This window comes from Pogoniulus pusillus, chromosome 3, assembly GCF_015220805.1.
Source record: "Pogoniulus pusillus isolate bPogPus1 chromosome 3, bPogPus1.pri, whole genome shotgun sequence".
NCBI classification, from domain to species: Eukaryota; Metazoa; Chordata; class Aves; order Piciformes; family Lybiidae; genus Pogoniulus; species Pogoniulus pusillus.
This window is the reverse complement of record NC_087266.1, coordinates 8,753,481-8,780,301: the sequence shown is the minus strand read 5'-3', so window position 1 is coordinate 8,780,301 and position 26,821 is coordinate 8,753,481. Positions and strand designations below refer to the sequence as shown.

The 26,821-nt window shown below is 44.6% G+C and overlaps 1 protein-coding gene, 1 long non-coding RNA gene and 1 pseudogene across 9 annotated transcripts in view; 1 reads left to right on the top strand and 2 right to left on the bottom strand.

Moving 5' to 3' along the window:
- The window catches only part of LOC135189452 (uncharacterized), a 29,979-nt gene extending 27,663 nt beyond the window's left edge, over positions 1-2,316 (top strand). For all 3 annotated transcript variants that reach the window (XR_010308093.1, XR_010308095.1, XR_010308094.1), the window contains one exon: positions 2,229-2,316. This is a non-coding gene — a long non-coding RNA (uncharacterized LOC135189452). The remainder of the gene's footprint in view (positions 1-2,228) is intronic.
- LOC135189431 (N-acetylated-alpha-linked acidic dipeptidase 2-like) overlaps positions 1-26,821 on the bottom strand; it is a 57,091-nt gene that overhangs the window by 19,545 nt on the left and 10,725 nt on the right. For 3 of the 6 annotated variants that reach the window (XR_010308080.1, XM_064169795.1, XM_064169804.1), the window contains exons 4-13: positions 26,687-26,788; positions 24,558-24,683; positions 23,730-23,916; positions 21,654-21,747; positions 21,286-21,384; positions 16,525-16,610; positions 13,282-13,401; positions 11,379-11,461; positions 7,455-7,518; positions 2,338-2,405 (exon numbers count right to left, since the gene is read on the bottom strand). Coding sequence is in view for 5 of the 6 variants with exons in the window: in XM_064169795.1 (XP_064025865.1) it covers positions 2,338-2,405; positions 7,455-7,518; positions 11,379-11,461; positions 13,282-13,401; positions 16,525-16,610; positions 21,286-21,384; positions 21,654-21,747; positions 23,730-23,916; positions 24,558-24,683; positions 26,687-26,788 (1,029 nt within the window). In the remaining variant the exon portion in view is untranslated. Of the gene's footprint in view, positions 1-2,337; positions 2,406-7,454; positions 7,519-11,378; positions 11,462-13,281; positions 13,402-16,524; positions 16,611-21,285; positions 21,385-21,653; positions 21,748-23,729; positions 23,917-24,557; positions 24,684-26,686; positions 26,789-26,821 lie in introns of those variants that run through there. The other 3 variants (XM_064169812.1, XM_064169829.1, XM_064169825.1) reach the window with 3 other exon arrangements.
- Positions 14,539-14,755, bottom strand: LOC135174189 (U2 spliceosomal RNA; annotated as a pseudogene).

Genomic DNA, 26,821 nt, shown 5'->3' with positions numbered 1-26,821 from the left:
GGGCTGTTCAGTCTGCAGAAGAGGAGGCTCCAAGGTGACCTTCTTGTGGCCTTCCAATATCTGAAGGGGGCCTACAAAAAAGCTGAGGAGGGACTTTTCAGGATATCAGGGAGTGACAGGACTAGGGGAAATGGAGCAAAGCTGGAGGTGGGGAGATTCAGGGTGGATGTGAGGAGGAAGTTGTTGGGCATGAGAGTGGTGAGAGGCTGGAATGGGTTGCCCAGGGAGGTGGCTGAGGTCCCATGCCTGGAGGTGTTTAAGGGCAGTCTGGATGAGGCTGTGGCCAGCCTGATCTAGGGTAGGGTGTCCCTGCCCATGGCAGGGTGGTTGGAACTAGATGATTCTTGTGGTCCCTTCCAAGCCTGACTGATTCTATGAAACCACCCCAAATTCAACCCATGGCCTTTCCATTACGAAAAGAAAGTGTACCGCATTTGAAAATATCATGGGACAAATGCATCTGTTTAAATGGGAGACTCCTAGACAGAGTCATCCTACCAACTGCCAGTAAGCACAGTGCAGATTTTTACACTGGATCAAGTCACCTGGATTCCCTTAATGGCAAGGGGGGAAAGTAGTTTGTGAATTCTGTATGTACACTGGAATGTGCTGCCTGGGGAGGTGGTGGAGTCGCCGTCCCTGGGGCAGTTCAAGGCAAGGTTGGACGTGGCACTTGGTGCCATGGTCTAGCCTTGAGCTCTGTGGTAAAGGGTTGGACTTGATGATCTGTGAGGTCTCTTCCAACCCTGATGATACTGTGATACTGTGATACAAGACCACATTTAACCATACTTGGTTAAATTAATCTCACCCTAAAGATACCCATTTCTACCCATTGCCTCTAAAGGAAGCCTATGCTGATTAAGTCAGAGATGCCTTCGTTAATTACATTTAAAGGACCGTATCTATTAAAGACTGTTTAAGTTATTCTGGGGAGGAATAATAACAGGCACCAGTACAGGTTGAAGGCTGCCCTGCTGGAAAGTAGCTCCAAGGAGAAAGACCTTGGAGTGCTGGTGGAAAGCAAGTTCTGCATGGGCCAGCAATGTGCCCTTGTGCCCAAGAGAGCCAATGGCATCCTGGGGTCCATCAAGAAATGAGTGTCCAGCAGGTCTAGGGAAGTTATTCTCCCTCTCGATCCTGCCCTAGTGAAACCACACCTGGAATACTGTGTCCAGTTTTGGGCTCCCCAATTGCAGAGACACAAACCTGCTGGAGAGAGTTCAACAGAGAACCACAAGGGTGACTGGGGGACTTGAGCATCCACCCAATGGAGAAAAACTGAAAGCCCTGAGGCTGTTTAGTCTGGAGAAGAGAAGACTGAGAGGAGATCTGATCAATGTCTATAAATATCTGAGGGGTGGGTGTCAAGTGGATGGGGCTAATCTCTTTTCACTGGTCAGCAGCAATAAGACAAGGAGCAATGGCTACAAACTGGAACATAGAAGGTTTCAGGTCAACATGAAGAGAAACTTCTTTACAGTGAGGGTGACAGAGCACTGGAACAGGCTGCTCAGAGAGGTTGTGGAGTCTTCTTCTCTGGAGGCTTTCAAACCCTGCCTGGATGCGTTGCTGTGTGAACTACCCTAGGGGATCCTGCTTTGTTGGGGGGATTGGACTCAATGATCTCGGGAGGTCCCTTCCAACCTCTAATATTCTGTGATTCTGTGATTAATCCAGATCTGAGTGATAGTGACAATGATTCATGCTAGGTGCCTAATCTGGTTAACTCCTCATAAGACCACTGAAGTTTCATGTTTTAATGGATCACAGTCTTTCAGCCTTGTGACAATTCACCCTGAGAGGTGAAATCAAAGGAGACATGATTAGATCACTTGCAATCATACAAACCCATACATCTGGCCTGTTACAAAAGCCACTCAATCCTTAAATATTTCTCACAGTACTTCAAGGGCTCAGTGAGATATGAAGGAGATTTTTGGGGGAAGAGAAAAGAGTAGCTGGCCAATGTGAAAATAACAGATGCTCTTTTCCACATTAACTGGGAATTTAAAATGCAATTGATTTCCTTGAATGCTTATCACTTTAGAGGTGGGATCATGCTCAAGTTTTTCGTAATCTTGATATTATTATTATTATTTTACTACATTGTAAATAATATTTCACCTCTGTCAGTGACACATTTCAACCTTTCTAAGAACACTGAAGGACTGTGAGTTTGGGCTGTGTACCATTGATGAGATGTTTTGCTATGTTTTCTTTGGCAGGATCAGAATTCTTCCAGCACAGTGATAAAACAAACCAAATATTAATCAAGAAACAAAATTTATCCAATAAATTTGCAGACACAAGTTAAGAGACATTCTGATTCTGTACCTCTTTAGTCAGCTTATACACCAGTTTGTAGAGAAGAGGGGTGCAGTCAACTCTTAATGTGTAGTTACCTGAAAGTGAAACAAAGATATGGAAATTTTCCCTTCATGTAGCAGTGGTGTTATAGAATCATAGAATCAGGCAGGTTGGAAGAGACCTCCAAGATCATCCAGTCCAACCTAGCACCCAGCCCTGGCCAGTCAACTAGACCATGGCACTAAGTGCCTCATCGCTAAACCCTGCACTCCTTTCTTAGGCAGAGTTGTTAACTCCAAGGCAAGAATTTAGAGCTTTCCTTAGACTATATACAGAAATAGACTACTTAGTCACACTGTATAAACTACTGCTACTACACAACAATAATCTATCTCTGGAAGTGGAGTTGAACTAGATGATCTTTTCAGGTCTCTTTCAACCTCTACCATTCTGTGTGATCACAGAATCACAGAAACATTCTTGTTGGAAAAGACACCCCCCAGGATCACCAAGTCCACAAAGTTCACCCTTAAAGCATATCCTCAAGTACCACATCCAAACAACTTAACCACATCCAGGGCTGGTGACTCAACCACCTCCCTGGGCAGCCCATTTCAATGCCTGACCACTCTTTCTGTGACAAAAAGTTCAGGAGGGACATTGAGATGCTTGAGCATGTCCAGAGAAGGGCGACGAGGCTGGGGAGAGACCTTGAGCACAGCCCTACGAGGAGAGGCTGAGGGAGCTGGGATTGTTTAACCTGGAGAAGAGGAGGCTCAGGGGTGACCTTATTGCTGTCTACAACTACCTGAGGGGTGGTTGTGGCCAGGAGGAGGTTGCTCTCTTCTCTCAGGTGGCCAGCACCAGAACGAGAGGACACAGCCTCAGGCTGCGCCAGGGGAGATTTAGGCTCAAGGTGAGGAGAAAGTTCTTCACTGAGAGAGTCATTGGACACTGGAATGGGCTGCCCGGGGAGGTGGTGGAGTCGCCATCCCTGGGGCTTTTCAAGGCAGGATTGGACGTGGCACTTGGTGCCATGGTCTAGCCTTGAGCTCTGTGGTAAAGGGTTGGACTCGATGATCTGTGAGGTCTCTTCCAACCCTGATGGTACTGTGAAAAATGTTTCCTAATGCCCAGTCTAAACATGCCCAGGCACAGCTTGATTCTGTGTTGCTTACACTACTACATACACAGTAATGTAATTAAGTCTTCTCACAGCTCTGAAATACATCTTAGCACCCTCACCAGCTACAAGCCCTTGTCACTCACGTGCTCCCTGAATCTTCTGTTAAACAGAAGGCAAAGGTAGCATTCTATTTTTTGTAGACTGTTAAAAATAATGTTAGTGTATTCAGGAGCTTTGCAGGAGGAAAGACATACTCCCTGCAACACATTTTAAGAAGCCTTTCAATGCAGCTGCTTCTTATCATGAAGAGCTTATTTCTGAGCTTTTGCAGACTGTGCCTGGGAGAGAAGGCAGCTAAGTAAGACTTGCAAGACGTTTGGCATGCTACATTTCAGAACTAAGTCTCACTCAAATAGGAGGCAAAAAAGGTGCAGAATAATGTATTCATTTAGCATCTCCTCAACTGTCTGTTCTGGTTTTCACACTGCTTCGAGGCTACACTGTGTCCAGTTCTGGGCCCCTCAATTCAAGAGAGATGTTGAGGTGATGGAACATGTCCAGAGAAGGGCAACAAAGCTGGTGAGGGGCCTGGAACACAAACCCTGTGAGGAGAGGCTGAGGGAGCTGGGGGTGTTTAACCAGAAGAACAGGCAGTAGCACAGAGAGCACTTTGAGGAAGAAGCAGCAATGGCAGTAGCAGCCTGTTGCATTAGATGCTGATCCCTTTTATCCATGCAGCCCAAGTCTAATGGGCCTTCAGACATATATTAGCCAATTGGAATGGCACTTTGCCAAGCTTGACCATATTAGGTGAAACCAGAACTTTTGGTTTCCTTTCCTAGGAGCAGGTTTGATCTGTTGGAAGATAGGAGTGCCCTGCAGAGGGACCTGGACAGGCTGGATGGGTGGGCAGAGGCCAATGGGATGAGATTTAACAAGGCCAAGTGCAGAGTTCTGCACTTTGGCCACAATAACCCCAAGCAGCGTTACAGGCTGGGGACAGAGTGGCTGGAGAGCAGCCAGGAAGAAAGGGACCTGGGGGTACTGATAGACAGTAGACTAAAGATGAGCCAGCAGTGTGCCCAGGTGGCCAAGAGAGCCAATGGCATCCTGGCCTGCATCAGGAACAGTGTGGCCAGTAGGACAAGGGAGGTTATTCTTCCCCTGTACTCAGCACTGGCCAGGCCACACCTTGAGTACTGTGTCCAGTTCTGGGCTCCTCAATTCAAGAGAGATGTTGAGGTGCTGGAATGTGTCCAGAGAAGGGCGACAAAGCTGTTGAGGGGCCTGGAGCACAGACCCTGTGAGGAGAGGCTGAGGGAGCTGGGGGTGTTTAGCCTGGAGATGAGGAGGCTCAGGGGTGATCTTATTACTGTCTACAACTACCTGAAGGGACATTGTAGCCAGGTGGGGGTTGGTCTCTTCTCCCAGGCAACCAGCAATAGAACAAGGGGACACAGTCTCAAGTTGTGCCAGGGTAGGTATAGGCTGGATATTATGAGGAAGTTGTTGCCAGGGAGAGTGATTTCCCATTGGAATGGGCTGCCCAGGGAGGTGGTGGAGTCACCGTCCCTGGAGGTGTTCAAGCAAAGCCTGGATGAGGCACTTAGTGCCATGGTCTAGTTGACTGGCTAGGGCTGGGTGCTAGATTGGACTGGATGATCTTGGAGGTCTCTTCCAACCTGGTTGATTCTATGATTCTTTGATTCCTGTGGTTGCTTCCCCCAGCACAGAAGGAGGGGGAGCAGGGGAACATGTCTGGACAAGCCAGGACATGTTCAGACCTATTTTAGCCTACTTAGGCCTACCATGACAATCACTTAAAAGTAATGGCCTACTATTCTTCTGGTCATTGCTAGAGGACAATCAAGAGAAATAATTTGCTATCCAAAATGTACCACCAAAACATCCTGTGGGGCATGTATGATGATAAACAAAATCATTGGCAGAGTACAGAGCTACTAAGGCTCTACAGGGGATTTTAATTCTCAGTCAGGTGAAAGATGTCCAAGATACTTAAAGCAATACACTGCATATGGTGTCAGGTGAAAGATGTCCAAGATACTTAAAACAGTACACTGAATGTGGTGTTCTTTTCCTCATTACATATTTCTTAGCCAGTGGTTTTACTTTCGCCTTTTCTTTAATGCATGAAGCAAAGAACATGTTTGAATAATCAAGACTCAGAAGAAAATTGTTAAGGCAGCAGCACGTTGGCTGCAAACCAAAGGAAAAATATGTGTTGCAATCACTGCTGAGAACATGAATCAGTTGCAAAGCTATTATTTCATTTGTGAGATCTCCTAGGTGTGAAATTCTGCTCTACTTTTCACCCAGCATGTAGGCTGCATAATTGAAGGAACAGCTCTAACCCTTCCCAATCCAACTGAGCGTTTAGAAACTGAGTTTGGCTTTTCTTTCCTTGACTTTTTTTAGTGGTAGACAAATTTTTCAGCTGATGGGGACAAAAATTATGCCTGCTGATATCCATTTTATTCACACACACTAAACCTGGGTAAGTTTGGTTTAACATGGGAGGAGCAGTGCCCTGAATAACTGAGGTTATGATGCAAGATAACTTCATAGGACTCTACTGACTTTTATTTCGGCACAGACAACAATAAACAAAGTCCTTATGTAAAAAAGCTCAGTAAAATTTATGAAGGATTATGTGATTTAGGTCAGTGTGGACATTGAGATGCTTGAGCGTGTCCAGAGAAGGGCGACGAGGCTGGTGAGAGGCCTTGAGCACAGCCCTACGAGGACAGGATGAGGGAGCTGGGATTGTTTAGCCTGGAGAAGAGGAGGCTCAGGGGTGACCTTATTGCTGTCTTCAATTACCTGAGGGGTGCTTGTGGCCAGCACCAGAACAAGAGGACACAGCCTCAGGCTGCGCCAGGGGAGATTTAGGCTCGAGGTGAGGGGAAAGTTCTTCACTGAGAGAGTCATTGGACACTGGAATGGGCTGCCCGGGGAGGTGGTGGAGTCGCCGTCCCTGGAGCTGTTCAAGGCAAGATTGGACGTGGCACTTGGTGCCATGGTCTAGCCTTGAGCTCTGTGGTAAAGGGTTGGACTTGATGATCCATGAGGTCTCTTCCAACCGTGATGTTACTGTGATACTGTGTGATACTAAATCAAAATGTCTAGTCCATTTTCTGGGAAGCAGTCCTTTACAACAGAGCCATCTCATCATCTGAAGAGCATAGAAAACTAGATAATGATGGAGCAGTTTTTTGGTGAAACACTCTTTAGTGCTTATTTTTTCTAGAAGAGCCCTGACTTAGCACACATGTAACTCCCTGCATATTCTCCCTGCCCATGCAAGAGAGTGACTTGCCATTGGAATGGGCTGCCCAGGGTGGTGGTGGAGTCTCTGTCCATAAGAAAAGACTGGCTGAGGCACTCAGTGCCATGGTCTTGTTGATTGGACAGGGCTGGGTGCTAGGTTGGACTGGATGATCTTGGATGTCTCTTCCAACCTGGTTGATTCTATGATAATAGTGCATAAAGGTGACTACAGTGGCCCAAAGCATCAAAATGAGTCCCACACCCACAAAACATAAACCTAAGGTCTCAACACAAATTGTTTTCTGATAGTGTTAGTGTCTCAAAATATTCTAAGTCCACAGAGAAAGGAACTGGAGCTTCAAGGAGAACAAGGAGCACTCTGTCATATCTTAAAACTGTAATTGTAAATTAAAGTTAATGTAGTTAAAAGATAGTTAAACATCCAGACTGCTCAGTTCATTTGCAGAGAATACTGAATTAACCCAGAAGACTCCTTCTGGGTTCCAGACATGTCATCTGAAGCTCATGGATGGCACTGTTTGCAACATGAAAGCAACAGGAGAACTGAAATTGTCGTGTCTCTTCACTTAATTCTGTACTTGCTACACTTATTTGGAACATCATATTATCTATTTTATATTTGCCAGCCCTGGATGCAATAAATAACACACAGTGAACTAGTAAAATTGGCATCTGTGAAGTAAAGTGGATTCAGAAACAAAAGACACACCTTCTATAGAAGAATCCGTGTTGATGTAAGCTACTGCCCGTTCCTGCAGGACTCTGGAGTTCTCCTAGGATCATGAAAAGTGCAATTACTGCTTTCAATGAGCAACACTTAGTCAAGAGCATGTTGAGAGCACTGCTTTATACAGCATTACCTTTAAGAGCCCAGTCAGGAGAGGTAGCACATGTACCTTGTTGATTAAATTAACGTTTGAGGATGTGTCAATGATCTGGCAATAGGAAATACACTCCTGATTTCTGAGACTTAATTTGTTGAGGGAAAACATCCACAAAATGTAAGTGCTGTCTGCTTCATCACACAGGAGAAAGCTGGAACAGGGAAAGAACTGACCAGCGCTGTAAGAGGGTCAATGAAGGTCATGCATGTGCTTTGACTCTGCAATTGCAGTGATTTTCGAACATGCAACATGTGTTTGTGAGGTCAGCCAGAATTCCTTTAAATCCCTAGTTCCTCCTGTGAGCTCCCAGCACTGAACTCAATTTTAACACTGACAAACCAAATATTACTGCCATTTCTACGCTCTTCCATTTCAGAAAGGGAAGAGTCAAAGCACAAACATTTCCTCTTAAAACACATTTGACTGTCTGGCTTGAGTCAACCAAGTATTGCTTTCATGCTAAAAATATACACACCCTTGTGTTATGTTTTTGCAAACTGGCAATTACACTTGATATCCTAATCAGTAAGTGGTATTTGGCTACGTGTTGGCTTTGTGATGGGCATTCTAATTAGATTACTAATTGTTACTTGATGCATTCAATTTAAACCCTAACTAAGCGTTTGTTAAGTCGTGTGAACTGAAAATTGAATTGGTAATTGATAACTTCATAACAAAGTATCTTCAAAACAAACAGTAGGTTCTGGAGGAGATCAGGAATAGTAGGAAACAGCAGGAGATTCTGAAGAAGCAGATGAAGAGGAAGCAAGACTTACATACATGCAGAAGCATATCTGCAGTATAAAGAAATGCCTTCATTTGTGAACAAGGGAGATTATCTATGTAATAAAAAGATGCTGCCACAGATTCAGAGTCTTATTACACAGAAGATGGTGAATATCATGGGTTAGTTTTCCTCAAAATTTAATACGTGGCAGATCTGACAGCTGCAGGAATTGTGAGTGTAAACTGTGAGGAATGCCTCTAGAGAAAATGAACCTAATTTAGATGTAAAAGGTTAGGAATGCATGCCACCAAGATGAAACAAGAACATAATAACATAGAAACACTGAGGTTTAAATATAGATTGTGTTCATGCCTTTCTAATCTAGTTCAGCTGCCTTTACACAAGGCAAGATTGGACGTGGCACTTGGTGCCATGGTCTAGCCTTGAGCTCTGTGGTAAAGGGTTGGACTTGATGATCTATGAGGTCTCTTCCAACCCTGATGATACTGTGATACTGTGATAAATTATTAGATATTAAATTATGAAACAAAAAACATTAGAGAACAACAATAGCAACATGTGAACAACCCAAATGTAAAAAGAACTCCTAATTTATTCATTACTTGCTCAAGAGAAACTGATCTTTCAAAGTATCATTGTTTCATATTCCTCACAATTCAAACAATTCCATGTTTTTACGTAGCAGCATCCACATATATGTGGAGATACAAGGGCCAAGAAATCACAAGTAAGCTTTTAGATATGGTTTAGTTAAGGATTAGATAGTATATTCTGTTACCAATGGAGTTCAGGCAGGATGGACCTTTAATGCCAACTCTTTGAAATCTCTCTGTAAATCATTTTAAACATCATTTAAATTATGCTTTCTTCATCTAATGTCTCATGAACTAATTGTGATGTGCTGTGATGGTTTGAGTGTTATCTACCTCCCCACACCTAAGAAAATCACCCAGACTAGGCTCAGGAACTGGAAACTGAACAAAGCTTTATACTTCAGCTTAGCACAACATACAAGCAGATATTTACAATATATACAGCTATAGACAGAAATATACAACTTGAAAAAGTCATACAGAAACACAACAGCCCTCCCAGAAACCTGAGTCCCCAAGAGGGGCTTTCAACCACCCTTCCAACTTCTTCCCACCCCTCTACCTTACCCCAGACTTTGCTTACATTCAAGGTGAGTTTGGAGGGCCAACCATGGGGGTTAGGAAGCAGATGGATTAGTCAGGCAGCAAGTTAGAGAGAAAAATGCAGCCCAAAGCCCAGAGAGAGACTCTCTTATCTGTGTTTGTGTTCTTGTTCTTATACAGCTCAGCAAGCCTATGAGTGAAGCAGACATCACCATTGTTTCCTTTTCACAGCCTGTAATCTAGTTATTCTCACCAAAATATCTCACTAGGCTCAAACTAGCACATGTGCAGAGTCTGCTGCAGCTGGAAGCCAAATGGTTCAGGATGGGGCCAGGCTCTTTCAGTGGTGCCCAATGACTCCTGAGAACTGTGCACAAACTAGAACAAAGGAGATTTTACCTGACCTTAAGGAAAACCTCCTTTACTTTGAGTGTGCCAGAGCACTGCATCAGTGCAAATCCAGGGGAATAGAAACCTCACCTTTGTTAACACAAGAATCTCTTTGGTGTTTGGGAGTATGGTTCTGCTTTTGTTCCCTCCTCTGACACAGATCATTTTGCTATGAAATGTTGTGGTTTGCTGAAATACATGCCACTAAACAAAAAGAATTTAACTATTTTCTAGCTTTTGAAAGCTCTGTTCATGTATCTAAACATAACAGTGTAAATAAAAATTTAACAGAATATGATATTCCTCTTAAACCAGTCAGTACTAATAAATTGATGTAGTTAAGCAGAAATGTGTCCCATCAGACAGTTTTCTGCCTGCTCTATTTCTCATTTGTGTTTTACAAAGAGGCAGTGAAAACTCTTGTAAGTCTTTACGTTTCTAACCAGGGCTGAACAAAACTGCTTACACAGCTAAGAATTTAATATGCCCAACATGGAGAGGAAGAGAAAAACATTCAGAATCTCATTTCTGAATCTCCCAACATCCCTCTATCAGGCAGGAATATAGTCAGGGATTCCACTACAGAGTTAATCAATTGTCCTGCCCCTGAGACTCTGCAATATTGGAAGTTTTGTGAGGATTTGGAACGATTCACTCAAATGTTACCTACCCTTTCATTTGCCCAGAAGGATTAATTTCCACACAAAGGACTTGGGGTGCTTATGGATCACAAATACATGATCTGGACTTTAATTTACAGAAGATAAAGAACTTCTCTAATAGAAAGTTCAAAAATAAAGCAATTTAGGTTTTATAATGTCCTGCTATTCTGTTAAATGAAGGGATAGATTTCCACATAGAGACAAAGACATTAGCTTTGAATCATTAGCTTTGAACCTTTGAAGAGATAATTCACTTCTGTTGTAAGACTTTAATTTGTATACTTATTAGCCTGGAGAAGAGGAGGCTCAGGGGTGACCTTATTGCTGTCTACAACTACCTGAGGGGTGGTTGTGGCCAGGGGGAGGTTGCTCTCTTCTCTCAGGTGGCCAGCACCAGAACAAGAGGACACAGCCTCAGGCTGCACCAGGGGAAATTTAGGCTGGAGGTGAGGAGAAAGTTCTTCACTGAGAGAGTCATTGGACACTGGAATGGGCTGCCCGGGGAGGTGGTGGAGTCGCCGTCCCTGGGGCTGTTCAAGGCAGGATTGGACGTGGCACTTGGTGCCATGGTCTAGCCTTGAGCTCTGTGGTAAAGGGTTGGACTTGATGATCTGTGAGGTCTCTTCCAACCCTGATGATACTGTGATACTGTGAAACACATGAGGTCCTCATAGCACCTGAAGGAGTCTGTTGTGCTCCATATCTACCTTGAAGCTATAGATTTTAGTCTAGCAATAGGTGTCAGTGGACACTGTAGCTGCCTGCAAAAGACTTTCAAGTTTTGCCTTTTTTTAAATACTCATTTTTATTTACCTCAGCCCATTCTGTGGAACCCAATAATCCAAATTCTTCTGCATCCCAGCTAGCAAAAATAATCGTTCGCCTAGGACGCCAACCTGCAATGACATAGTTAAACTTGAAAATCCAACTTGAAGTCAGAAATTGTAGGGAAAGATCACCAAAGTTAAATGAAATATTTCTTTAAATATACTTTAATTAATATAGCAGTAAAAAACCCATAACCTCTAAACTCCTTAGAGGAAGACATTATTTCAGAGACATTTCTTCTTAATGTAATGTTTTCATTCCACAAAACTAAAAGGTTACTATTATGCTGATCATAGAATCATAGAATCATAGAATCAACTAGGTTGGAAGAGACCTCGAAGATCATCCAGTCCAACCTATCCCCCAGCCCTAGCCAGTCAACTAGACCATGGCACTAAGTGCCTTATCCAGTCTTTCCTTGAAGACGTCCAGGTACGGTGCCTCCACCGCCTCCCTTGGCAGCCCTTCAACCAACTAAGATGCAATGCCTACATATTAATCTTTTCAATTAATTTGAAAAGAAACAAAACTTGCTTATGGAACATTTAACAAGATTCCTCAGAGCTGCTGCTTTCCATGTCCACCATTTTATGTCTGTAATAAGTAAGTTACTGTCATGGTAGGCCTGATACGCTCAAAAATTGCTATTGGAATGGGATGCCCAGAGAGGTGGTGGAGTCACTGTCCCTAGAGGTGTTCAAGAAAAGCCTGGCTGAGGCACTTAGTGCCATGGTCTAGTTGACTGGCTAGGGCTGGGTGCTAGGTTGGACTGGATGATCTTGGAGGTCTCTTCCAACCTGCTTGATTCTATGAAAATAGGCTTACACATGTCCTGCCTTGCCTAGGCATGTTTTTCTGCTCCACCAGAGAGGCAAGCATAGGAAATGGACACAAAAGAATCTGGAGCCACCGAGTCTGGCCTGCCCAGGGTCCTGTGGTGTAAGGTACACACACTCAGCTTGTGCCTGCCTACTGCAAGGCCTGTGCTGTTCCCAAATTAGGGAAAAGCAAGCCTGTGGCTTTGCCTAATGTGGCATGGTTTGGCTAACTGCCATCCTGATTGGCTGTTCTTGTGTCCAAAGGGCAATTAATCTTGGCCCACATTGATAAAAGGAGATATGAGGGTGAACAACCTGCTTTTGCTTCCCTGCTTTGCTTCCCTGCTCTTTGCTTCCCTGCTCTTTGACTGCTCTCTCTGCTGTGCCCAGCCCTGCTGCTGTTGCACACTGCCTTATTGCTTGCCTGCTAAACTCCACTGCTGCGAGTTACCAGGAGGAGACCCTGGATGCCTGCACACGATCAGCCTGTGTGGCCAGTGTGACATGGTGCTGAGACTGCACCACATCTGCCTCTGCACCTGAAGGTCCTGCCTAGAATTCCTGGACATATATACAGATAGTTCAGAAGAAGCCAGGAGACAAGGCCAGAGATTGTCTGCATCCTTTCCCCAGAAGCCAGGAAGATTCAAGCCTCAACGTCCAACAAGACAAAGTCCCCTGAAAGCACTGTCTGGACTGTGGCTAGCCCCTGTGAGGGTAATAATAATCTGTGAGTAAATGCTTAAATGCCTCTTTGTAATTCTCTACTGCCTGCTGCCACAGAGCAGAAAGAGCTTGAGCCCTGCTACTGGGCAAGCAGCATATTGGCCACAAGCAGCATTTGACCATGGGAATAGTCTCTTCCAGTTCAATTAATGTTTATGTATTTTGCTGGTTATATTAGATGTAGATTATATCCATAGAATGTTTCCATAACTGTGTAAGAACTGAAATAGTATTAAAATGAGTGGTCAGGGGTGGACAGAGTTCTGAGCAGCAAAATTAATAAACAGTATTAATTTTGGAAAACATCATCTCACATCAATGCATTTTCCCTCCCCAACAGTTACCTTCCAGCTTCATTTTACCAAAACTCCGTACAATCTCCTGCAGAACAGCTGCACCTGTAGTTGGATCAATACCACCAAACACCCAAGAGTCTCTGTGACCTCCTAAAATAATGTATCTGTCTGGAAACAAGCAGATAATATCAATCCTTAATTCAAAATGCATTAAGGTTACCTGTATTTCCTTTGATTGCATCCCTACTTGTGTCAACCAGGATATGAAGTTTAATATCAGTTCTACACATTTAGTTTTTAAGGTATTCTGCAATCATTCACTTCCTCTACTGAAGTATGTAACTGAAGACAAGGATTAGTTTATGCATATTTTCCCTTTCCACTTAAAATTCTATTCCCTATATGACTTGCTGTTCTGGACATGACTCGTGTTCAGTTTTGGGCTCCCCAGTTTAAGAGGGACAGGAATCTGCTCAAGAGAGTCCAATGGAGGGCTAGGAGGCTGATTAGGGGAACACATGCCTTATGAGGAGAGGCTGAGGGACCTGGGGCTTCTTAGTCTGGAGAAGAGAAAACTGAGAGAGGGTTTAATAAATGTTTATAAATACCTGAGAGATGGGTGTCAGGAAAAGGGGGACAGGCTCTTCCCACTTGCTCCCTATGATAGGACAAGGAGCAATGGATGTAAGCTGTAGCACAGGAGGTTCCACCTCAACATAAGAGGGACCTTCTTTACAGTGAGGGACACAGAGAACTGGAACAGGCTCCACGGAGAGGTTGTGGAGTCTCCTTCTCTGGAGACTTTCAAGGCCTGTCTGCATGCATTCCTCTGTGACCTGAGCTAGATTGTGTGGTCCTGCTCTGGCAGGAGGTTTGGACTTGATGATCTCTTTGGGTCCCTTCCAACCCCTAATATCCTGTCATCCTGTGGTCCTGCTAGTAAGTACTAAGGACAGAATCACAGAATTAACCAGGTTGGAAAAGATCTCTGAGATCATCAAGTCCAACCTATCACCTAACACCTAAAATGCTGAGATTCCAAATCATCAATAGTTTTCTGTACTTCTCACTGTGTTCTTTTTCACCAAGGCAAACTATATCAACAATGTAAAGTGAAAACCTACTGTAAAATCATAGAATCATAGAACCAACCAGGTTGGAAGAGACCTTCAAGATCATCCAGTCCAACCCATCCCCCAGCCCTATCCAGTCATCTAGACCATGGCACCAAGTGCCTCATCCAGTCTTTTTTTGAACACCTCCAGGGACGGTGCCTCCACCACCTCCCTGGGCAGCCCATTCCAATGGGAAATCACTCCCTCTGTGAAGAACTTCTTCCTAAAATGATAGGTGTTATTAAAAACAATTGTCTGACATTTATCATTCTAGCACCCTCATTCAAATATGTTCTTTAGAATGTCAATGAAAACCAGTGTGATGGGAGGGACAGGACAATTATTAAGGATTGAACTGAAAAGAACAGATACTACACTTGATCTTAGGCAAAAGGCTGAGAAGCATTGGAATGGGCTGCCCAAGGAGGTGGTGGAGTCACTGTCTCTGGAAGTGTTCAAGCAAAGCCTGGCTGAGGCACTTAGTGCCATGGTCTAGTTGACTGGCTAGGGCTGGGTGCTAGGTTGGACTGGATGATCTTGGAGGTCTCTTCCAACTGGGTTGAGTCTATGATTCTATGACTTGTTCTTGTAAGGCATAAATCCTGCCAGGCCAGTTTAGTCCTTGCTCTCCTCCTCCTGTTGCGGGCCTGGGAAGTTGAGCAAGATGAGCAACACCTTGAGGGCTAAGGACTTAGCACCATGTATCAGGTGTCTTGTGCTGCCCCTCAATGTGCCTGTGTGGTCAAAAGAGGCATGGAGTTTTGAATTCATCAGCCAGACCAATGGTGCTAGTGCCTCTTGGCCAGTTTGGTTTTTGAACTGAAGCATTTAAAGGGGGGTGATTCAGAAACTGCCTTTCTGCATTCAGCCTTTCTACACTGAGCCTCTCTGCCTTTCCTCACTTGAAGCCTTTTAACTGGGAATCAAGGTGGCCCCATGCATGCAGCTCACACCTGCTAGCTTAGCAGCAGCTCAGTTCTTCTTCCTCTGCCTGGAATACTTTGTATTCTACCTCGGGATCATTATCATGCATTTGAAAGTGTCTTTGGAACAGGAAGCTTAGGGACCAAAAAGCACCATGAGTAACTATGCTGGAGTGAATGCCAAGACTCCATGAGCATAGTTAGAATTTATCCTGTTCTTGCCTTCCTATTTTCCAAGTTCTGATTGTTTAAACTGTTTAATTCTGTGCAACTACTTCCTGATGACCGAAAATCCAAAGAATCTCAGGGAATTTCCCTGAATTTTGAATACTGATAATAAAATTTAATATACATTGGAAAGGAATCATAGATTCATAGAATCAGCCAGGTTGGAAGAGACCTCCAAGATCATCCAGGCCAACCTAGCACCCAGCCCTGGCCAGTCAACTAGACCATGGCACTAAGTGCCTCAGCCAGTCTTTGCTTGAACACCTCCAGGGACAGTGACTCCACCACCTCCCTGGGCAGCCCATTCCAATGCCAATCACTCTCTCTGCCAACAACTTCCTCCTAACATCCAGCCTAGACCTACCCCGGCACAACTTGAGACTGTGTCCCCTTGTTCTGTTGCTGGTTGCCTGGCAGAAGAGACCAACTCCCACCTGGCTAAAACCTCCCTTCAGGTAGTTGTAGACAGCAATGAGGTCACCTCTGAGCCTCCTCTTCTCCAGGCTAAACACCCCCAGCTCCCTCAGCCTCTTCTCATAGGGTTTGTGTTCCAGGCCCCTCACCAGCTTCGTTGCCCTTCTCTGGACATGTTCCAGCACCTCAACATCTCTCTTGAATTGAGGAGCCCAGAACTGGACACAGCACTCAAGGTGTGGTCTGACCAGTGCTGAGGGGAAGAATAACCTCCCTCATCCTACTGGCCACACTTTTCCTCATACAGCCCAGGATGCCATTGGCTCTCTTGGCCACCTGGGCACACTGCTGGCTCATCTTCAGCCCACCATGCACCAATGCCCCCAGGTCCCTTTCTTCCTGGCTGCTCTCCAGCCACTCTGTCCCCAGCCTGCAACGCTGCCTGGGGTTGTTCATATATTAATATTCATATTATTAATTTTTTGAACACAGGATTAATCAGAGTTCTTTTTATCTGGCTATCTAAAAACCTTCATGTTTCTTTACAGCATGAGAACAGTTTCACCAAACACAAAAGAAGACATTAAAATCATCAAGGGCTCAATGCTCACCTGGTTCCACAGCTCCTCTGAGGATGCCAATGGTGTTATAAATCCGTGTTATTTTATTGTTTGTATGAACATGCATTCTGACTTTTCTGAAAAGAAAAGCATCAAGGAGTAACCACTTCTGAGCAAGGAGGCAATAAAATATCAGTGTTAATGACCTGTAAGCAGAAGGACTGTGCTTCTACTCTGTTTTGTGTGCTCAGCGCTTATCTAACCTGGCATGAGATGGGTAGATGGACGTGAGGAGAAAGTTGTTCAGCATGAGAGTGGTGAGAGCCTGGACTGGGTTGCCCAGGGAGGTGGTTGAGGCCTCATCCCTGGAGGTGTTTAAGGCCAGGCTGGATGGGGCTCTGGGCAGCCTGCTCTAGAGTAGGGTGTCCCTGGGTATGTCAGGGCATTTGAAACTAGATGATCCTTGTGGTGCCTTCCAACCCTGACTGATTCTATACTATGATTCTATAGATAGTAAGCTGAAGATGAGCCAGCAGTGTGCCCGTGTGGCCAAGAGAGCCAATGGCATCCTGGCCTGGATCAGGAACAGTGTGGCCAGTAGGACAAGGGAGGTTATTCTTCCCCTGTACTCAACACTGGTCAGGCCACACCTTGAGTACTGTGTCCAGTTCTGGGCCCCTCAATTCAAGAGAGATGTTGAGGTTCTGGAATGTGTCCAGAGAAGGGCAACAAAGCTGGTGAGGGGCCTGGAACACAATCCCTATGAGGAGAGGCTGAGGGAGCTGTGGCTGTTTAGCCTGGAGAAGAGGAGGCTCAGAGGTGATCTTATTACTGTCTACAACTACCTGAAGGGACATTGTAGCCAGGTGGGGGGTGGCCTCTTCTGCCAGACACCCAGCAATAGAACAAGGGGACACAGTCTCAAGTTGTGCCGGGGTAGGTCTAGGCTGGATGTTAGGAGGAAGTTGTTGGCAGAGAGAGTGATTGGCATTGGAATGGGCTGCCCAGGGAGATGGTGGAGTCTGTTTGGCAATAACTACAACATCCCAGGGTTATCAACACTATTTCCATCACCTATCCAGAACATAGCCCCATACTGGCTGCTATGAAGCCAAGTAACTATCACAGCCCGAACTAGCACATCAGTATTTCTCTAATACACAGTTATCCAACAGACTCTCATAAATACTAATTCAATATAGATTGCAAATGTTCAAAACATTATAGATTGACCTACTTCCTAGGGTCGTTTCTAAGGCATCTTTTTGTCAGCAAATTAACCTGAAGTAAAGAAGTGGGACATAGAATCATAGAATCATAGAATCAACCAGGTTGGAAGAGACCTCCAAGATCATCCAGGCCAACCTAGCACCCAGCCCTATCCAGTCAACTAGACCATGGCACTAAGTGCCTCATCCAGTCTTTTCTTGAACACCTCCAGGGACTGGAGGACACAGGGACTGTGTCCCCTCATTCTGTTGCTGGTTGCCTGGCAGAAGAGACCAACCCCCACCTGGCTACAGCCTCCCTTCAGGTAGTTGTAGACAGCAATGAGGTCCCCCCTGAGCCTCCTCTTCTCCAGGCTAAACACCCCCAGCTTCCTCAGCCTCTCCTCACATGTTTGAGCGTCTCAACATCTTTCTTTAACTGAATAGCCCTGAACTGGACACAGTACTCAAGAAGTAGCCTAACCAGTGCCGAGAACAGGGGCAGAATGACTTCCCTTGTCCTGCTGTCCACACTATTCCTGATACAGGCCAGGATGCCATTAGCCATATTGGCCACATGAGCATCCTCCACCCCTTCCCTCCCAATAAAAGCCACTTGTGAAGTTTTACAAAAAGGAAGGAAATTCAGGTATTAAGACAGCTAAAAATAACATAGTGTTCAGCCCCTCTTAACCTGTAGAATAAAGAAAGCACCAAGTAATGCTATTTTTTTTTTGTGTGTCTGACAAAACCCCACGAGTTTCACATTTGAAGTCAACTTTTCAACAGCAAATCTGCATAGCTGTCAAAATCAAAACCTACTTCAGGACAGCTACTGGATCTTTGCCCAGAAAATAACTGACACTAGTGCCTTGAGCATACATATACTTGCACACTTTCCATCTGAAAGTGATTTTCTACTTAGGTTCAAAAGATATACTTTGATATGAAAATGCTCTGAGAGAAATGGATTAGCCCATATTTACAAAAGCCATTACCATACCAAGTAGGAAGATGTTAAAAAGTGCATTCAAACATATTGCCCATGTATGTTTTATGGATGAATCACCTTGTTTTTCTCACTGTTACTCTCAAAGACATTCTAAAGAGCACCTTCATTATGTCAAGTATGTTTTCTTATCTATTTATTTATTCTCATTTAGTAATTTTCATCTAGTGTTAAAATAGAGCAGAAACAAAGTATAATCAATTAGGTGATGCAGATTGCATGTTAGGAAATTCTTTACAATGATGGTGTTTGAGCACTGGAGCAGGTTGCCCAGAGAAGTGGTTGAAGCCCCAGCCCTGAAGAGGTGGGGAGACTCAGACTGGACGTGAGGAGGAAGTTCTTGAGCATGAGAGTGGTGAGAGGCTGGAATGATTTGCCCAGGGAGGTGGTTGAGGCCCCATGCCTGGAGGTGTTTAAGGCCAGCCTGGATGAGGCTGTGGACAGCCTGATCTAGGGTAGGGTGTCCCTGTCCATGGCAGGGGGGTTGGAGCTAGATGGTCCTGTGGTCCCTTCCAAACCTCACTGATTCTATGATTTTATACTCAAGGTGAAGCTTGACAGGGCTTTGGGTGACCTGATCTAGCTGAGGATGTCCCTGCTCACTACAGGGGGATTGGACTAGATCACCTTTAGAGGTCCCTTCCAGCACAGGTGATTCTATGATTCTAAGTCTTCATCCAATTACTCAGCTATACTCTTGTTTTGCAGGAGGTGGAGCAGTGATAATGGTATCCACACTGTTCATTGTGGTCCTCACAGAATAGACTCTCTGCTCTGTCTGGTGAGGCCACATCTGGAGTACTATGTTCAGTCCTGGGTCCCCCAGTTCAAGAAGGACATAGAACTGCTTGAGAGAGTCCAGTGCAGAGCCACAAAGATGATTAAAGGGATGGAACATCTCTCTTGCAAGCAGAGACTTAGGGAGCTAGAGCTCTTTAGTTTGGGGAAGAGGAGACTGAGGGGAGACCTTGTTAATGTTTATAAATGTGTAAAGAACGAGTGCCAGGAGGATGCAGCCAGGCTCTGCTCGGTGATGCCCAGGGACAGGACATGGGACAATGGGTGGAAGCTGAAGCATGGGAAGTTTCATGTAAATGTGAAGAGGAATTTTTTCCCTGTGAGGGTGACAGAACACTGGAACAGGCTGTCCAGGGGGGTTGTGGAGTCTCCTCTCTGGAGATTTTCAAAACCTGCCTGGATGCATTCTTGTGTGATCTGGCATAGGTAATCCTGCTCTGGCAGGGGAGTTGGACTGGGTGAGCTTTTGAGGTCACTTCCAGCCCCTGACATTCTGTGATTCTATGAAAATATTTTTGTGGGGAAAAGTGATAGAGAAGTGATCTTTACCTTTATGTATTACAGCTTATCAACTATAAACAAAGAAGAATGCTGTAACAGCTCCTGACAGCCAGCCAAACCCCTGGTTGATAAATGTAACTATTATGTGGCTTGGTCTGCTAGAGAACAACTCTTGCTAGGGCTGGAGACCTGGACAATCCCTTTCAAGTCTAACAGAGAACCACGTGTAAACCACAGACATGCTACTGCTAATTCATCTGATCAAAGGCCAGTTCCTCCCAAACAAGATAGTAAAATGTATGTGCTTGGGCAAATCCAACCGTGGGGCCTATCAGCTTTGGGACCAGTTGACAGATTCCCAGGTCATTGCCACATTTTACAGCATTAAGTACACTGAAATCTTGTGAGGCTTCCAGTGGGCAAGGGAAACATATATCATAGAATCATAGAATCAACCAAGTTGCAAGAGACCTCCAAGATCATCCAGTCCAACCTATCCCCCAGCCCTATCCAATCAACTGGACCATGGCACTAAGTGCTCATCCAGTCTTCTCTTGAACACCTCCAGGGATGGTGACTCCACCCTGAGGAGACTACCGAATTGTCTGTCTTCCTCTGCTGGACTGGTACAAAACGGCTGCCCTACTGTCCCCTTGGCATCAGAAATAGACAAGAAAGGCCACGTTTGACATGACAAAGAAGTTTAGGGTTCAGTCAACAGTATTTGAACCAAAATGTTTACTTACTGCTGTATAGCCATTTTGAAAAAGACTACTGGAACAGCTTCTGAACCTTAAAGTAAGGATTACAGTTGGTATGAAAAGGCTGAACCTCTGAACCTGTTCATTGACACTGAGGACACTCAGCAAAACTATGGTTTTGCTAATTTATTTTAAACTTCTAATAATTATCATAGAATCATAGAATCAACCAGGTTGGAAGAGACCTCCAGGATCATCCAGGCCAACCTAGCACCCAGCCCTAGCCAGTCAAATAGACCATGGCACTAAGTGCCTCACCCAGACTTCTCTTGAACACCTCCCGGGATGCTGACTCCACCACGTCCCTGGGCAGCCCATTCCAGTGGCAAAGGACTCTCTCTGGGAAGAACTTCCTCCTAACATCCAGGCTATAACTCCCCCGGCACAACTTGAGCCTGTGTCCCCCCTATCACCAAGCATTGCCCACTCAGAAGGAAATCCATTTCTCCAGAGTATCTTCAGATGCTTTGCTTCTCAGTCTTCTTAGGAATCTTCTTTTGCAATGTTTTATAAAAAAGCAAGTGTTAAAACTGACCTTGTAGCAAAGCTGTCTGCAAATCCTGGCCCTACGTTGTAAGACACATTGAGAGTTCCCTTCCAGCTGCTGTCTGGAGCTGCAGGTCCTCCCATTGCACTGTTAAATGAAAACCCAAGACAAATAATGAGCAGTAGGCTAAACCATTACATTTTCTTAATGATTACTGCACCTAAAATAAAGTGGGTTTACAAAATTCTTAAAACCATTATACCAGAAACAGACTTCTTTGAATTTTCTGAAGTACACATTATTACAAAAGAGCAGTAAATGCAAGCAACATCATAGTTTTTACATCTTAATAAGCAGGATTTTGCTGTACATTTGTAATACTGACTTCTGGTGAGGAGAGACTGATGTATACTCACCGCAATAATACTTCTGCATCATGATATCCAATAGGATGAACTGGGATTTTGGGAATCCCTACACCTTCATTAACTTTATACCTGAAAGTGTACTCTGAGGAAACCAGAACAAAATGTCAAGTTCGTAATGTTCTTAGCAACTTTCACCACACTGGAAATACTTTTGCACAGTGCAGCCACACAGTAGCCACAAATTTACATCAGCTTCTGTATTCTTACATCATTTCTTAGGTATTCCAAAATGTATCACAGTACCACAGTATCATCAGGGTTGGAAGAGACCTCACAGATCATCAAGTCCAACCCTTTACCACAGAGCTCAAGGCTAGACCATGGCACCAAGTGCCACGTCCAATCCTGCCTTGAACAGCTCCAGGGACGGCGACTCCACCACCTCCCCGGGCAGCCCATTCCAGTGCCCAATGACTCTCTCAGTGAAGAAATTTCTCCTCACCTCCAGCCTAAATTTCCCCTGGCGCAGCCTGAGGCTGTGTCCTCTCGTTCTGGTGCTGGCCACCTGAGAGAAGAGAGCAACCTCCTCCTGGCCACAACCACCTCTCAGGTAGTTGTAGACAGCAATAAGGTCACCCCTGAGCCTCCTCTTCTCCAGGCTAAACAACCCCAGCTCCCTCAGCCTCTCCTCGTAGGGCTGTGCTCAAGGCCTCTCACCAGCCTCGTCGCCCTTCTCTGGACACACTCAAGCATCTCAATGTCCCTCCTAAACTGGGGCGCCCAGAACTGAACACAGCACTCAAGGTGTGGTCTAACCAGTGCAGAGTACAGGGGCAGAATGACCTCCCTGCTCCTGCTGACCACACCATTCCTGATGCAGGCCAGGATGCCATTGGCTCTCTTGGCCACCTGGGCACACTGCTGGCTCATGTTCAGGCAGGTATCAATCAGCACCCCCAGATCCCTCTCTGTCTGGCTGCTCTCCAGCCACTCCGACCCCAGCCTGTATCTCTGCATGGGGTTGCTGTGGCCAAAGTGCAGCACCCTGCACTTGGAGCTATTGAACCCCATCCCATTGGACTCTGCCCATCTGTCCAGGTGGTCAAGGTCCCGCTGCAGAGCCCTTCTGCCCTCCAACCTAGCCACATCTGCCCCCAGCTTGGTGTCATCTGCAAACTTGCTGATGATGTAGTGACAGAACTGCAAACCCAATCTGCATCTGCACAATTGTGTAAGAGGAGTCCTCATATTTGATGCAAGGTTTGATTTGCTGCCCATCCATATCATTACACCTCCTGAAAACTGCCTGTGAGATAACCAAATAGTGTGTGAGGTGAAGGCGGCCCCGGCACAGCCTGTTGTCAAGCTACAGAAGGCAGCCACAGATGATGCATTTATCTGTGCTGAGGACAGTCTATGTCTCTCCAAATCTGGTAGGCCAGGCACACACACAGTCTATCCTGCTTTTACAGTAGGTTGTTGTCTTCTACCCTCAACAACATTCACTCAAGGCAATGAGCTCTCCAGAAGCACCTCTCTATTCCCATCCCACCATCAGGCAGCTTCATTCAGACTGAGTTCAGGACACCTGCAAGGATGAGACAAGCACATGGTGCCAAATTTCAAAAGACTCCAGGCTACTGTTAATTTTCCTACAGAAATGTTCCTCCCTGTAAAGAGAATTTTAAATAGTTCTTCTGTGTGGAAATATACCTGCAAGCAAAGCCATTACTCCTCTTTGGTGCTAGACTATAATTTAGTTCAAACTGGCTCTCTTAAGAAACACAGATAGTTTCAAATGGCTATAAATTCTCAGCCATTTACTGATGCTTCATAGTCTGCAAATTTACATGTCCTGCTTTTCTAAGAGTTACAAAGCTGTGATCATGCAAAGAGATTCTCCTGCACATTTGATTTACATGCCCAGCTCAAAAGCAACAAGTTGAAATGACACAGGGATAGAAATTAGTTTGCATTAGGAAAATGAACTATTGATTAAAAAAAACTTCATCTTTTTTTTTCAGTACAGCTGCAAATAGAAAAAGATTCATTTCCAGTGCTACAATAACTTCAAGACTAGCTTACAAAGTCCTTGATAGCCCAAGGTACTAATCTTTCACTCACCTTTTGCAGGATAACCTGGTGTCAGAGGGTCCCCAGCTCCATTTAGGTTTAACACATTCCCACGCTGGACTCCTCCACCTGGAAGGTTCCAGCCACCTGGATAAGCATCTACTCCTGGGGCACAGTAGTCAGCAGGATCTGAATAAAGTATGATCCCTTGGGCTCCTGCTAATATGGCATTTTTAACCTGTGAAATGATTTGCTTTTAAGAAATGCCTCTCTTTCTTTTCCTTTTTTTTTTTTTTAATGCAGTAGTTAATCCAAAAGTTTCACTTTACATCCATGGAGACATAGCTTTAGAAGTCATAGATGTGCAAGACTGGAAAAACACCACAAACTCAGCAGGAGTGAGTCTGCTCTGTTTCACCACAGCAAAACAGAGTGTTCATTATTTGTGCAACACCTTTACTCACATCTCAAAGCACAGCACATAAAACTGAGGCACAAAATCTGACCAATATCCCCAGTGCCTCACTATCACCAGTTTTGTCAGAGTTGTTGTCTAGAGTCAGAAGTTACTCAGTCTCTGTGGGTCAGACTCCCTGTCAAATACTTCTTTAAAACACTACTGTTCTGTGGCTGTAAAGCACTAAAAGTTTTGGCTTTACAAAGAGCCTGAACTAATCTCTTGCAAGAACTTTGTATGGAGTTTGCTGTTATCTCAGTCTCAAGAGACTGGAAGCTATGTGTAAAATGCAGTCACAGTGGATGCACTGCAGGCTTCCTTCTGCTTATATGTTCCAATCTACAGCACCCATTAACTCCTGCTGGCTCTACCACAGGCAGTGTCTGCCCAGAGAGGGGAAAAAATAAACCCACAACTCTTACTTTGTTTCCTCTGAATATCTTTCCATATCTGGCAATGACAATCTTCCCTGTACAGTTAATTCCCATGTCGCGTTCCAGCTTGAAAAAATCTTCAGTACGACCATAATTCACATATACCAGATCTGCCTGCACAGAAAAGCAGCTCCATGGCAACCAGCATTCAACAAACCAAATACTTGTTTGCAGAAATAAACAGTTTTAGTCTCTGTCTCTGATAACAGGGTTTCTTTTTTTTCACTTCTGCAAATGAGATCCAGTGTTCATAAAATCAATAGCAGAAAATATCTATAACATTCTACAATATATAACATATATAAAATATAGACATTGTATATATAATTTACATATAGTCTTTGTAATATAATGTATATATTTATATAATATGTGATTATATCTGTTATATAATACATTGTTGTATATATCATGTATATAATATAATATAATATAATATAATATAATATAATATAATATAATATAATATATGTTCTCTATAATCTGTAACAGAACAAGGGAACACAGTCTCAAATTGTGCTAGGGGAGGTATAGGCTTGATATTAGGAGGAAGTTCTTCCCAGAGAGAGTGATTTGCCTGTTGGAAGGGGCTGCCCAGGGAGGTGGTGGAGTCCCTGGATGTGTTCACGAAAAGCCTGGCTGAGGCACTTAATCATAGAATCATAGAATAAACCAGGTTGGAAGAGACCTCCAAGATCATCCAGGCCAACCTATCCCTCAGCCCTACCCAGTCAACTAGACCATGGCACTAAGTGCCTCATCCAGTCTTTTCTTGAACACCTCCAGGGACGGTGACTCCACCACCTCCCTGGGCAGCCCATTCCAATGCCAATCACTCTCTCTGTGAAGAACTTCCTCCTAACATCCAGCCTATACTTTCCCCATCACAACTTGAGACTGTGTCCCCTTGTTCTGTTGCTGGTTGCCTGGCAGAAGAGGCCAACCCCCACCTGGCTACAATGTCCCTTTAGGTAGTTGTAGACAGCAATGAGGTCACCTCTCCTCTTCTCCAGGCTGCACACCCCCAGCTCCCTCAGCCTCTCCTCATAGAATTTGTGTTCCAGGCATGGTCTGGTTGATTGGACAGAGCTGGGTAATAGGTTGGACTGGATAACCTTCAGGTCTCTTCCAACCTGGTTGATTCTATGATTCTATAGGAATCCCTTGCCCAAACTGCTGAGCTTTCTGTATTGTCCTCCACTTAACAGCAGCCCTATAAACTAAGACTGGACACTAAGCCAGTGAACTTTGCTAAGCTGACAAACTTGTAGGCATGAAAAAATAGTGGTATGACTTGCACAGACAAACACTCAGTGTTATATAATTTCACTCATCCATGCAATGCAAGGCTGTCCCTGAGTTGTTTCCCCCTGATGAATTACCATATTAAGTGAGGGGCTCCTGTAGCCTTTGAAGATGTTCACTTAATCTAAACTGTCTTCCAGATTGATTTATATATTAATGTTCCTGCTTAAGCAAATTTGCTCCATATGATTGAGTAATGTGGGGTAACCTGAGATGTAGCTAGCATTTTCCATAAAGATAAAAGCTTTCCACTTGTTATGGTCTAGTAAATTTAGAATCATAGAATCAACCAGTTTGGAAGAGACCTCCAAGATCATCCAGTCCAACCTAGCACCCAGCCCTAGCCAGTCAACTAGACCATGGCACTAAGTGCCTCAGTCAGGCTTTTCTTCAACACCTCCAGGGACAGTGCCTCCATCACCTCCCTGGGCAGCCCATTCCAGTGCCAATCACTCTCTCTGGCAAGAACTTCCTCCTAACATCCAGCCTAAACCTACCCCAGCACAACTTGAGACTGTATCCCCTTGTTCTGTTGCTGGTTGCCTGGGAGAAGAGACCAACCCCCACCTGGCTACAACCTCCCTTTAGGTAGTTGTAGACAGCAATGAGGTCACCCCTGAGCCTCCTCTTCTCCTTGTAACAGGAAGTTTCTGACCTTTGCAGAACATGTGGCTTAGCTGTCCTCAAGTGTTTTCTTATACTAATAGTTAACTAAAGCAGCTACAAGAAATACTTTGAAAAGTTGGAGCAATCTATCCTAGCAAGTCTTTTACAAAATACAGCTTATAATACTCCCACATATTTTTTCTTACCTCTGGCACTCCTTGTGCTGAAAAAGCATTATATGGTGGAAGTATATCAGTAACATTTTCATACCCCTGTGGAGGAGGTTCAGACAATGATGTATTGAAAATCTATTAAGAAATAACAGGAATCCTTGGTCAAAC